This window comes from Blennius ocellaris, assembly GCF_963422515.1.
Source record: "Blennius ocellaris genome assembly, chromosome: 20".
NCBI lineage: Eukaryota > Metazoa > Chordata > Actinopteri > Blenniiformes > Blenniidae > Blennius > Blennius ocellaris.
The window spans coordinates 16,053,984-16,068,140 of NC_137669.1; the positions used below are offsets into that span (position 1 = coordinate 16,053,984).

General features: G+C 42.3%; 2 protein-coding genes across 2 annotated transcripts; both read right to left on the reverse strand.

Annotated features, from left to right (window-relative positions):
• Positions 1-6,160: 6,160 nt before the first annotated feature.
• Positions 6,161-8,216, reverse strand: lrrc69 (leucine rich repeat containing 69; the record flags this gene model as incomplete). The annotated part of the gene is made up of 8 exons (XM_080515618.1): positions 6,161-6,268; positions 6,521-6,697; positions 6,789-6,890; positions 6,977-7,048; positions 7,317-7,512; positions 7,602-7,674; positions 7,763-7,889; positions 8,022-8,216. 8 exons carry the CDS (start codon positions 8,214-8,216, stop codon positions 6,161-6,163), a joined length of 1,050 nt encoding a protein of 349 aa, XP_080371744.1.
• A 579-nt stretch (positions 8,217-8,795) lies between these two features.
• On the reverse strand, positions 8,796-13,171 carry otud6b (OTU deubiquitinase 6B). The gene is made up of 8 exons (XM_080515656.1): positions 12,966-13,171; positions 11,763-11,911; positions 11,475-11,573; positions 11,034-11,234; positions 10,730-10,850; positions 10,531-10,592; positions 10,329-10,435; positions 8,796-10,016 (listed from the first exon to the last, which is right to left on the reverse strand). Exons 1-8 carry the CDS (start codon positions 13,033-13,035, stop codon positions 9,932-9,934), a joined length of 894 nt encoding a protein of 297 aa, XP_080371782.1. The 5' UTR covers positions 13,036-13,171; the 3' UTR covers positions 8,796-9,931.
• Between the last annotated feature and the right edge of the window lie 986 nt (positions 13,172-14,157).

Consider the following 14,157-nt stretch of genomic DNA (forward strand, 5'->3'; position numbering starts at 1 on the left):
TTGTAAAATAATATTCAAGTATTTGTCGAATGCCTGCTGTGTATCTATTAAACAACTGGCGCCATAGACTAGTTTATACAATAAAATCTCCTTCCCGCTGCAGCCTGGAGGGTGACTCTTTAACTTCAAATTTTGCAGCATCACCTGGTAATAAACCTATAATTCCCTTGTGTTTCCTTAAACATATGACATTCCCATCATTTTCAGTTTTAGTTTGTGTTTCATGAAACAATAGTATGTTAAAATGTTGAACAGCTAAATACAGCTTCGCAATGCAACCAGTAGAATAATAATAATAATAATAATAATAATAATAATAATAGTGTTTTCTTTGCCACTTCAGGTGTGTAGATACGCAGCAGTGATGTAGAACCAGCAGGTTCGCCCTGACTCCTGCTGCAGCATGACAATAGACACACACACACACGCACACACACACACACACACACACACACACACACACACACACACACACACACACACACACACACACACACACACACACACACACACACACACACACACACACACACACACACACACACACACACACACACACACACACACACACACACACACACACACACACAGTCAGTTATGAAGAAATATCCTCAGCAAATAGAACAAGGAATGCTGCCTTGGATTCTCTCAGTTTGCATTCATGTAATGTTTGTTTACAGCACCAAGTGGGCTAGAAATGGAAGACATATTGGCTCGAGGGAGAGAAAATACAGCTGAGCAACAAAGGAACCTTTTATATATTCAGGATTATGTAAAATTATTCGGTGTTAAGGATATACATGGCATCTTACTGTACAAAAAAAAATGTGTACAACACATTCTGCTTTATTGGAATGAGCAGTTATTGCTGCTCCATTTGCTTTCAAAAAAAAAAAAAGAATCATTAACAAAACATGAAACTTTAGAGGATGTGCTCTTTATCTTCGGGGATTACCGGAGAACAAAGAACAAACAATGACAGCAGCTCCGCGGAAAATGACAGACAGGAATAAAGAAACTCCAACGGGGATGGAACAGAGACATTAACCCACATATTCCTGAAGGACATTCATGTGTGCAGGACGTTCATTTGGCTGGTTGGTTGGGTTGCAGGTCTGCTCATCCAGCCGGCCCGCACGCCGCAGACAGATGTTCGGCCAGCCAAGCCTGCAGCGCCACAGGCAGTGTGTGTTCTAGAAAAACCCGGAGACCAGATGCCGCTACCTGGTGTCCCACCCGCCCGCTACCTCACTATCGCCGGCACGCTCCATTGGCCATCGTGTGACCTCGAAACTGTGTTTTGAGATTGTCCGCTGTCAATCACATTGATGATGAGTGGAGTGGAGTTGGAACTGAAGGACATCCTCGGGCCCACTCAGCATGTTCATCACTGTGGATATGACAGGCAGTATTTTTTTTTTTGTTTTTTGTTTTTGGTTGACAGATTGTTTTGAATACTGAATCAGATAAAGTCAATATCTAAGAAGGCATGAAATATTATTCTTGGGGAAAATAGTATAACGCACATCTTAAACCGTCACATCTTGCTCAGTGAACTATCAAATGTCTTAACTTCAAAAAAACATAATACTGCATCTACATCGCTTCCAGCTTCATTCTGCCTTTAGATCATTTTCCCAAATAAATAAACAGTTGCTCTCTCTTGGAAGAAAAAAAAAAAAAAAAATCATCATAAACGCACAATCTCTATCGCTCTCCATGGTCCCTGTTATTAATAAATCCGGGGAAACTTTGAAATACATTCACACATTCAAAAGATTAAAGGTTTATTTGTTCTTTTGAAGTTACTGCTCAGCTTTTTAAGGGCGGTTATTCCTGCAACAAATGCAGCCTGGTAATGGTGTTGTTGCAGTTGGTTGGTGGTTGGTGGTGACCCAGAACTGCCATTGAGGAGCTGGTCTGACGGCCAAGCTCACGTCTCAAAAGTCCCCTAATGAGGAATAGTTCAGTAATGGCACCACTTCCCCGTAACCTGAAAGGACAGACGCTTCACTTGCTGCTATTCAGGCTGATATTTATAAACTATATGGTGACGTGAAATGAGAGGAAAAAGAGGATGGGAGGAAGCCGGGTTATTAGACTGGTACATCTGGGTGACTTTGCTTTGTAACATCTTTTCATAGTCTGGTGCATTTCAAGGTTAGCTTGTCTCGGATCATTTCTTGTTACTTTCTAATCTATATCAAGGAAGCTCTTTTGTTGCATTGTGCCGATTCTGATGAAGAGCTTGTAGGGCTATTGTCTTGTACAGCTGGTGCCATCCTTTTTTTTTTTTCTATTGATATGCAACAATGAGTGCAAAGAAACTTTCACTTTTTTTTTCACCCAGGAATCTCTGGTTGCATTTGTTTGATTTAATAGTCAAAGATGCTTTTTTTTTCAAGGCTTTGATCTGATGCTTAGATTTCAATTAAGCTTTGAATTCCAATACCAGCCCATTGTTCTTGCTTCTATTATCTGCTCTATCTCTTAGATTCATCAGGAATGTCTCGGTGTGCTGGGCAACAGTGCATCTCTTTGCCATCTGCTTGGGAACAAGCAGAGAAACACACTGCCCCCTAGCGGCCACACTTTTCAGTAGCACGACAGAATTGATTGTGCAGCTATCATGCAGACAATGCCCTGGTGCTGTGCCAGTGGCTCGATACCAAGATCTGTCATGGGCAGCAATGCACAACAATAGATTGTACTGATTGGAGTGGTGCACACTCCTGGCGATGACACTGGTCTACTGCTCACTATCGAATGCTGTTTTTTTTCACCCCCCCCCCCCCCCCCCACCCATAAGGACCCTACTTCAGCAATCAATTCTACTCATTTTAATAGAAGCGCTGCTGCTGCTGCCCTGAAGAGGGAGAAGGAGGTACCAGGGTGAGCTGGTGTCAAATCATTCTTCTGAGGTGAAGACCGCAATCATGGATCACTTATATTCGAGTCTCTGAATGTGACTGAATGCGCTGTAGTAAGACACGTCACACGGAAATCAGCTGGAAACACTTGCAAATGAATGGCATTGCACCATATGCAATGATAATAATGGACATTATGTTTAAATGTTTCACACACAATACAAACACATACACATACTATCGAGAGGGAGAATGAAATCGACGGTCAATTAAATGGCAGCAGGATCTTTGCTTATGTTTCAATTGGCTTTCCAGCCCCAAGATGCAATGCAGCTCCAGCGGATCCTCTGAAGACTTTCTAAGTAAATGCTCCAAATGACAAGACAGACTAAATACCCGCTAACAAACGACATGAGGCTGTAGGAAGCACTTTAACAAAGAAGTATGTAATGAACCCGAGGTGCCTTCTTCCCAATACATCATCCTGGGCGAATTTGCCAACATCACTCTCTTTACCTCCAAGCATGGTAAATGAGAATTTATGCACCCCTACTTTATCATTCTTTACTTCGTCTTCTTCATTTTTTTTTTCTTTCTCACCCCCACGAGGTAGCCATGCCATGCGAGACCGATATTTTCACCAAAGGCAATATCCCCTCGCAGTAATTATATCAGAGTGAGAGAAAGGCTCATTAACATATGTTAGGCATGTCAGGAATTTACAAGCGCCTTTTGTAGATGCCTCTCGTCAGTGTGCTGCTCCCATCCGTATGGTGTCTCCTTTGAGGATGCAACCCCCTCATTTCCATAGACGTCAATCACGCCGCGCGTGGTTTTAAGAAACAAATGTGTACAGGGAAAAAAAAACAAAACAAAAAAAAAACCACACAAGGCTCTCTGAATCATAAGGGACGACTCAGTGATATGGAAACAGTGTGTGTGTGTGTGTTTGTGTGTTTGGGGGGGTAGTGAAGATAATGAAAGTAAAGAGGGGCAACGTTATTGTGATAATATGGAGAGCGGGTGATGTGATTGTTTGCTTTCCTGCTGGTGAGTCAAAGAGGTGCATGCATACGTGAATAAAAGGACGACGGCGAACACCAGACATCAGACCAACTAACAGACGAGTCCCGGGGCCACTGAGCTGGTGCCGCCGCTGCCGTCGCCGCCGCCGCAGCCGCAGCCTCTGCTCCACTGCTGCGGGATCCAACATCTGCTGCCCGCAAGAAGGCACACACTGCTGGCCTTTCACCCATTAGTGTGATGCCAGGAGAACGGCATGACCTATTTATCAGCTGGCTTCACATACACCACTTAACGTGTTCTATTGTGAGCTTCTAGCGAGAATTTTCTCTATTTCTTTGAAGTCGTGTATCATTAGCTGTGAAATCCAAACAGCAAGGACAAACTCGTGCCGGTAGAAACTTCGTAACAGTAATTATGCCTTTAAAAAGTTTGAAGGCAGATTTGTGAGCATACAGTTTTCTTCCAGCACTGGAGGCAGGAGGCGAGTCAGTAGTGATGTAAGCATGCTAAATTTCTCTGTGAAGTGCTGCATATTTATAATAAACTCACGTTGGACTTAAAAGGCAATATGATAGTATCCAGTGTAATTACTCATGGGTAATGTAACATTTTTAGGCAAAAAGGATGTTTGCACAACTCTGTCTGAGAGACTAAAAACTTGACGTCGAATGCAAAAGCTGGTTTAAACACTGATCAGGCTGGTGAAACTATACACTCTGCTGAGGCTCGCCGGTAATCAAATCCTGAATATGTGAATGTCGCAGGCAGAGCCAGTGACATTACATGCTTTCAGTTGGTTTTTTTAGTGGAGATTTAATCACATTTTGTAAACATAAGCATACTGTCATACATCTGTTTAAAGAAAAAAAAAACACTGCAGAGCCAATGAGTCAGATCTAGATGATGTTACAGCCCCGTGGCTCTTGTTGTTTCTCTTTCTCTCTGGCCCCGGTTTTATTCACTCCATGCCAACAAGTTCAAGACAAGACCAGTGTAATGTTTAGTTCTGCCCACAATGGCCGACTTAGCTGTAAGCCTTCACACACTGACAGCTAACTAACTCAACTGACTGAAGAAAGAACTCAGGCTTTGCCAGAAACACAAACATGTCCACTCGGGCAGCCTCGCTTTTCATTCTTTCTTTTTAGAAACGCAAAGTGAAAAGGAACAAAAGTGGCCTCCACAGTGGCATAACAGGAGTTTGTCAGAAGAACCCACAATATGAAAGGGAGATAAAGACAAAAGTCATTTTGTCCATTCGGGTCTTTTACCCCTGAAAATGTCATCGCGATGACTGAAGACACAATGTCCATTTCCAACACTATCCACTCTCTCTCTCTCTCTCTCACTCTCCCTCTCGCTCTCATTCATTGTCATTGCCTTTTTCCTTTAAGTGCACTTTTCGCCCACACCACTTGGAAATTGATTGAAACAAAATGTCACAATTATGCCCTGTAGCTCGCCGCTTCAATTATTCATCAATTAGGGGCTAGGCTCCTTTTTCTCTCTCCTCTGAGCTGATTTTTCATTCAGTTTGCTCGAGATGTATGGCTCCCCTGCTGTTAACCAGTCCAAAGTCATTAGTTTCTGGGTTTGCAATTAAACCTGATGCATTATGCATGAGGCTCCGACTCAGCAGACACACGCAGCAGCGGCAGCGGCAGCTAGCGAAGGAGCTAGTAAGCTCTGGAGGCGTGGATGGGAAATTAATTTGCTAGAAATGAAGTTCTCTCCATCCCTCCCTCTCTCTGTCATTCTCTTGTCTGGCAGCTTGGAACAGATGCCACTGGCTGGAGGTTGGAGATTGAGATGGTGCAGCTATGAAGCCTTGGTGCAAAACAAGAGACAAGGATCTCCACAGATTCATTAAAAAAACAAAAACAAAAACAAATATATGTCAAATGCACTGAGAGATTAGGACTTTATATGTTGAGCAGACTAAATACATTTAGGGAGCAGGTATTTAAATTCATGCCTGCTTAAATAGGCATATACTGCCATCGGTTGGGTTTAAATCATGTATAAATAATATATCACGCAAAGCCGCTTCGTATGTAAATGTAGCAACGTTTGTTCTGATATAGTGACCACAATTCACCTTTTTCCTCTTTATTCTGACGTCTACGATGGCTGCAAACTATGATGTTCCCTTGCTGCCATCTAGTGACTGAAGTGTTGACTGTCATTTATGTTACCTGAAGGACAAACAATAACTGACGATGGTGAAAAATCAGGAAAAATACCTTTATGACGAAGTTGTTATTTTATCTTGTTGTAACACCATAGTAGGGGTGTCCATCAGAGTTAAAGCACTTATATGAACAGAGCAGAGCGCGAACAGGAACCGTCAGCAAAGACCTTACTTTAACATCCTGTAACACACACACACAAAACAAACAAACATAGCGATGCCCTGTTATTTGGACGTGTTCATGTGTTGGGGCTTTTTGTTGCTGAGGCGCTCCAGATATCAGATGAAAATATGATAAAAACTAAATAAATAAATAACATGTACTTGAGGCTAATGCCTCACGCTTTCCCATAGGTGAGAATATGTGTGTGTCCAGGTTCTACCCTGCCTTTGCTAACTAACTAATCATATATATTTAGTCGAAATGACCTACCTTCAGACTTGTAAAATGAACACACTCCAGCCAGGTAGAGAGGACGGGGCCCCGGCAGACTGAGCAGCGGCTGCTTCTGGTCAACAGGCTGGTCAGAGTCGGGTAGTGAGGAAGCATCATGTGGATGAGAGAGAACTTCTTCTGATCCTCCTGCAAAACAAATCTGGCAACCAGTTCCTGTAACGATGAGAAGAGAAAAAAAAAATGAGACACATGACAAGGATTTGGGGAAACAACATGTATCCATCAATCCATCAGAGATACCTGCCTTTAAAGAGAAGACCTCAGCATCCTGCACTGACGGCACAGGCTCACGCTGCACAAACCGGTTTCCTTCACAGTACAGCTCTTTCAGGGGCAGCAGGTGAAACTATACAGGTAAGACAGTGAGTTTACATTTCAATACTTAGAACGGCCTCATTGTGAGTTGGGTTCAAATGGCGCCGAGTAGAATACCTCGATGGGGAACATCGACAGCTGGTTCCCGGCAACATCCAGAACTTGGAGTTTTGCAAGTGATGCAATCCCCTAAGAGGAAAAATTAAACCAAATGATCTCCCGGTGAAAAGATAGAGGTTCGGTCACAACTCTGTAATTACAAGTGCCTTATCTATGTCAACATTGTGTCTTTGTATTAACTTGCAAAGAAATAAGAGTTGTATTAACTTATAGTGCAAAGCATCTAATTAATAAGTTAAAAAATAATGATTTTCTTTGAAACCAAACAAAATAAAATAGAAAAGAAACTCGTGATGTGATAAGAAGACTCCTACCATCTCAGGAGAGCTTCACCCACCTCTGGTAGACTGCTCAGCTTGTTTCTGGCAACATAAATCTTTGTCAGTTCTTTACACTTGTAGAGCTCTTTCGGTAGCCACGACAGCTCGTTGGAATTTAGGTTAATCTCAGACAAACGGGAAAGACGACCGAGACCAACAGGAATTTCCTCCAGTTTATTGTCCAGGACACTGAGGTGCTGAAGCCTTTTCAATCTGAACGGGAGATGACACTCAGATTCATAAGCTTTTTTTAATTATTATTATTATTTGTCTTGAGGGATACTGTGGTGTCATCCACGTACCGTTTAACTTCTGGGGGAAGTCTTTGAATCCGGTTGTGGTTCAGATTGAGAACAACCAGGTTCGTCAGCCCCCCTGCAAAACATCCACATCGGCAGGCCTCAATAAAAAAAGAGACAACTTACACTTTATTTTAATCATGCAGAACAGTGAGAAAACCCACCTATCACATCGGGAGGCACTACAGTAATTTGGTTTCTGAACAGGTACAGTTTTTTCAAGGACTCCAGATGGCCCAGCACAGCAGGAACCTCCTCCAGGGCATTATTCCCCAAATTCAGTTCAGTCAGCTTGCAGGCATCGCAGGAGGAAAAGTATTTAATCACAAATCTGCGTGATGCGTAAAACATTTCCAAGAGCGAGCTTGGCAAATTTCCAGTAAGGAGATGAGCCCCGAGCAAACAGACGGGAGACAGACTCACTTGTCGTAGAGCGCGCAGCTCCGCGGGGAGGCGCGCGATGGAGTTGTTGTTCAACAGGAGGACTGACAGGTCGGTCAACCTGGAGACACATTCGGGAACCTCCTGGATTCTCTTTGAGCTTAAATTTAGAGACTTTGAGCCGCCATACAAAGCTCTGACCACCGACTGCCGAACCATCGCCTCTCGATCGTCCATTTCTCACAAGTTTTTGGGACTGTCGCGTGTCCATAGCGACTGCACGCTTCTAAACTTGTCTCTGCGGCGGCGGCGACACCCAGTGGCCAAATGATGTATAGCAGCACCTTCAAGGAATAATCCCCAGTATTCCATAAGAAATTCCGAAAATTTGTGGTTATTTCTTTCCTCTAAAAATACTTATTGGCATCTTATACAATTGGAAACAAGTTTATTTTCTTTTTGCGTGGGATGAGCAGCTGAATTCTACTAAACAGAAGTATCCGTCCAACTGTCAAATTTAGTTTATTACTTGAAGTTTGTATTTGGTAGAAATGTATGTTATTCGTTCATATTTGGATTAAATTAAAGATCATGCTGCTTGTATAAGCAAGAGGGAAGACATCAAAGGAAGAGATCCTAATCACCAGTGGGAAACATGCAAGTGAAAGGTGTCTAAAAGGGAAGTTGTTTTTTGTTTTGTTTTGTTTTTTGTGAATTCGTCCTCGCTTTGGCCATGAGGCGAACTAGTAAACTGTTATTCTGGGAACTTGGTCAATATTGTTGTACATTGAAAACATTGAAAGTCCCATTTGTAATGACACTGTTTATTGACACACTTTTCAATGACATTTCCAATAATGTTCGTGTGAAAAATGCATTTTTTGTCACAGACATAAATAAGATCCATGAGTTTTAGCCGTTTCGCCGTGGGAGAAATACAAACGTATTTAGATGAGCTTGATTACCTTTTCACTTGAAATGTATCAGATATGTCACATATTGACATATGGGCAAAACACACATTCATACTCATCTTCCGCAGAAACATCATCCACAGACAATCCTGCATCGCACTGCCCTATTGGCAGCATTAATCCCAACAAGAGGTGAAAGTGGTCAAACGCACGGAATCCACTTCACTGATATATAATCAGACTAGATCCAAGACACCTCGGGTAGTATATGACAAGGACCAAACTCCACAAACCATCATGAACGACCTGTTTTAAGTGAAGATGGACACTAAAACTTGTGCCTAAAATGCTTTCATAAAGTTCATCCTCAGCATACGTAGCACCTGCAACACTGCTGCTCGCCTCTTCATCAGGTAAAGGATAAAATGTTAGTTTCATCACTAATACCCAAACACAACCTCACCTTATTATTGTTGTACTTATTTATTAATTATTGATAAAAGTGTAACATGCCATTTTCAGTTCAATTCAAGAAGACTGAAAAAGATCAACAACCCAAATGTTGACATATGGTGAGGTGACGTGCATCTTAAAACAGCTCTCATGTCCTCCACCTCTCAAGTGCATTTGATTTATTAAAACGTGCTGCAGGGGGGGGGACCTGAGGGCTTCATTAGTTTAACCCAAGGGTGTCCAATGTAAAACAAGTGATACGTCAAACAGCCCTCGATGCCATCTCTCATTAGCGCAACGGTAATATTTTCAGAAATGGGGGATATCCATCAAGGTTTCACCTTGCCCGCTCGCTTGTTCCCCACTTTGAAACGGTGACCCTATCACTCGGCACCAAACCCATCTGAAAACACCCAGACGAGTCTGTTAAAAGCTTAATTATGTCTCGGAAATGGGGGTCACCTTTCGGATACGTCCGCATTGAAATGTCCTTTTTGTTAACGGTTTGAGCACGTTCTCCATCAAACATACACACACACACACACGCACACACAGGTTTCAATCGAGCCGACGCTGAACAGCCTCTCAGCTGTCCTCCACACTGGCTGGGTCCTTCAGCTGCTCCACGGTATTGTAGTGCTCCCCCAGACCGTAGGCGTGATGCATGTAGCTGCAGACGGATGAGGAAAAATGTCTCCGTTTAGTCTCATTTTAAATGGTGCCACATTTCTAAGCGAGATGCCTTTGTGGGATGAGCAGCTTTGATTTATTGTTGCTATTAGGAGCTTCTAGTTACAATTGGGTGTCTCAATGGCACTTTTCAATGCATACAATGTAGGTTACTTTGTGTACTTCTACATTCTTGATTAGTCTGAATGAGCAACATAATTCAACCACATACATTTGAGGCATCAAGAAGGATGATAATCAAATACTAATTACCCGTGAACAGACATTAAACAATAAAGACGAGCATTCTTACACAAGGGTGATGGTTTCACCGTCATATTCCTCTCCAATTTTTATAGAGGGAGAGTCAGCCTGGATCACTTCGATTGGCAGGTGAAGAACTTTGGTCAAAGCTCGTAGCTGTGAAATTAAGAAGAAGAAGGAAAAAAAAAGTGATTTATTGTTTTCACCCAATGAAATATATGAAAGTTTAGAACATGATTGAAGGGCCTCACCTCCAGCTGCCCTCCCCAAGCTGCTGTGTGCTCCACGTCGCTGCAGTACTTCTCAAACTCATCTGGGGAATACGACACAGATTCCAACGAATGAGAAAATAAAAAATGAATAATAAAAGTGTATGTGTGTGTGTATGTATAGACTTACTCCAACAACACAGTGGGTATTTTCTTTGTGAAACAAAGTGAAAAGTCGAACCTGTTGTGTACATGTCGCCAGTGTCTGCGTTGGTGAGGAAAGGCAAGAAGTCGTCAGCGTGGCTTCTCATGTGCTCAGCTGTGCGTGCTCGGAGATCTTTCACACTCATCGTGGACTCCGGCTACAACGGCGGGGAACGCAATAACATGAGCACCTCTGTTACAATTAAAGCAATAACGAAGTAATTCTGGCACCTCGACGAGAGTGCCGGTGCAAACTTGAGCCGCCCAGAGCATTTTAGGTTTAATAAGGTTGTGGATTCAAACTGTAGTGACAGTGACATTACTCTTATAGCAATACGCACCTTTGATTGTTGTGCCAGTTGCTCTTTGACAGCTCGGTACATGCAGTGACCATCAGACGGGATCTCCTTGATCTGAAGCTTCAGCTGGCCGAGTTTCTGAGCGAGCTTCAACCCTTCCTGGTGTCTGACCCCCTGCAGGTTCTGCACCTCGGCCTCTGCTATCCTGCTCTCTCTCTCCTTTTCTTGGGCGGCCTTCTTTTCCTGTACATTATTTGAATACAAGATATGGATTTAGTATTTAAAATCATGATTGAAACTAAGCAAACAGACGGTTGATACTATACACAAACACTATCAACAAACTACAAAACAGCACATCCTGTTACTGTCGTGTCCTTCCTTTGTTGGTCAAAATGTTGGGTTTTTTGGGGCTAAATATTGTAGTTATTAACTTTTTCTATTGTACAGCTGCAGACAGAAAGACATGAAACTGCATCTCACTCTTCTCTTCTGGGCCTTGGTGACTCGCGGCTGTTTGGCCTCGTCTTGTTCTTCAGCTTCAACTGTCATGGCCTCCATTCCATTTATCACCACTTCCACCTTGTAAGATTGAACAGACATGATGAGGTTGAGCTCTTCAAATTGTTAGAAATTGTTGCCGGCACTACTAATACTCATCGATGGTTCGCAAAAACGCCGTCTGCTGCAGCTCGTTGTTCTACTCAAAGATCCAAGACAAACTGTGTCTGCAGGCTTTTATTTGTGAGCGATGTGAATGAAAGCATTTACCTTTGTGTCAGTTTCAGAATCGAGCTGCCCCAGTTCCTCCTCGTGTTTCTGACTGAGGTCTGCCTCGAGTTTGGCGACCTCCTCCGTCAGCTGCTTCCTTCTTTTCTTGTCATTTTTGGGCACAGCGTTTTTCATGCTCTGGATTTTAGCTGAAAATGAGGCGGCACAAAGTCAGACTGTGTGACCACGATAACACCCACACACAGGGCAAAATTGAGCTTTCAGATGCTGCTGGATATTGCAGAAGGAAACAAGGTGATTTCTTGTTAATTACAGGAAACAACAAAAAAAATCAAATGCCTTTAAGGCTTGTGTTTTGTTTTTTTTAATGTGTGCCTCAAGAGGGCACAGCTCATCCTCTCGGGCCAATCCCACTATGGTAACCCCCTGTTCCACCCTCAGGCAGACGGTACAGGACATTTAAAAACCAGGACAAACAGACTCAGAAATTAGCTTTTACTCCAGGGCTATAATCAGATTAAACAGATCCTTACAACTGAAATGAAAGTGCAATTACTGACTGTTTTATGCTGCATGAGCGTGGAGTTTTTTTTTTTTTTTTATTAATCAATTGTCGTGTTTTAAACTTTCTCCCTCCTTTATACATTTAAGCAGTGGCACAGGCCTGGACTGTATCTACAATTTCCATAGTTTTTAAAAAATGACAATTAAAACTATTCTGGTTGTTTTCTGTCATGAGTGGTCATAATAAAGCCAATATTACACTATTTACATGGTGTAAATGTAAAAAGTGTATTTATTACAGTATGTATAGTGTCATAGTTTCACAGCCTTCAGTTACACCTCAGTTTCGCTTTATCACAGACAGCATTTTTGTCTTTGATTGATACAGTTCATATTTTGGCATCAATAAATCAATTACGGTTACAATAATAGCTTGAATGTTTCCATCAAATCTGGCGTGTGCTGAGAGACAGCCTTCGATACTGCGTCAATATTCATCCGACACTACATATTCTGTGACCTGGTAGAGGGAAACATGGTGCAGGAGTGAATGTGTAAATAACTTGGGAGTATTGTATGTGTTTTGTTTAAACAACAACAACAACAACAACAACAACAACAACCACCAATAATTACAGTTGCCGGTCGCCACCAAGAGACAAAAGATTCGTGACACATAGACTTCATGCATAAAAGAACGAAACTGTCCGTCCACATGATAAAGGAGCAGTAACAAACCCTGCAGGTCCTTCTTCTCCTTGCGGTGCTGCTTCGCCAGCAGCTCCTCTGTTGTCTCCACTTCATCCATGGCTTCGGTGTGTTCAGTGAAAGTCTGACCGAAGCTGCGTGTAAGTGGAGACGAAGACCGTCGCCGCGTCACTGGTTAAAAATACGGCCCATGGGTAGAACGGGATAAAAATATAAACAGCCCAGAATGAATAAAACGTGCTGTTATGGCCGCAGCCGGAAGAGACACGGAATGTGGGCGGAGCTTATTTTCTTTCTTCTTTGCCGGAACACGCGCACAGATGTCTCACACTGCCACCACATGGAGAGTGTGAGTAGTGCAGTTAAGTTCTTCACAGCAGGTTAAAGTACATTTTCACCCTTACAGTTTTCATGAAGATTTCATTAACACATGTGATATCTATTTCACTATATTTAACTATATTATTTGATAAATATAGGTTTTACTTTACCGTTTACAATATGGTATTAGGTCTGTAACACATCCATCCATCCTCTCAATACCACTTATATCATGTTCAGGGTTGCAGGGCCCTGGAGCCAGTGCGATCTAACTCTGAGTGATCAGGGACCAGGAATATACAGTACACACAGAGAATGTGAAAAACCCACAACCCTGTTACTGTGAGGTGAGCGTGCGAAGCACCACATCATTATGAGCACTGCTGTAACAATAAGCCAAAAGACAAGTCTTAAAAAGCTGTGGTCTTAGTGGTTATTATAATGCATACAATTTGATGTAGTAAATGTAGTTCATTCTATATTGTGCTCCTTGCTTGTTTTGGGTCACGGTAATACAAATAGACAACTTTTGCATTCCCTGTTCACAAATGAACAAGCTTCTCCATTCAGTCCTTTTTCCTAGATAACCTAATGACCACTTTGCCTGTTTGTACATGTAAGTCCCACAGGTCCCTCGGCTCAGTCATTCCTTCACATCTATATATGCTTATTATTAAGGTCCGAGCCTGGAGCAGAGCTGGGCAGGACCCTCTTGAAATGCAAGCAATTATCATCATTACAATATTATTATTTTACTTTCATCTACTGTGCGAACTTGTGCATTTTTATTTCACGTCATTTAGCTTTTACAACGTTGCCACATCTGTCTACTATTGAGGTGACATTCTCAGTCGGAGTACTACAAGTTGCAACTGTAACTGTTACATCTATATATTTTTTT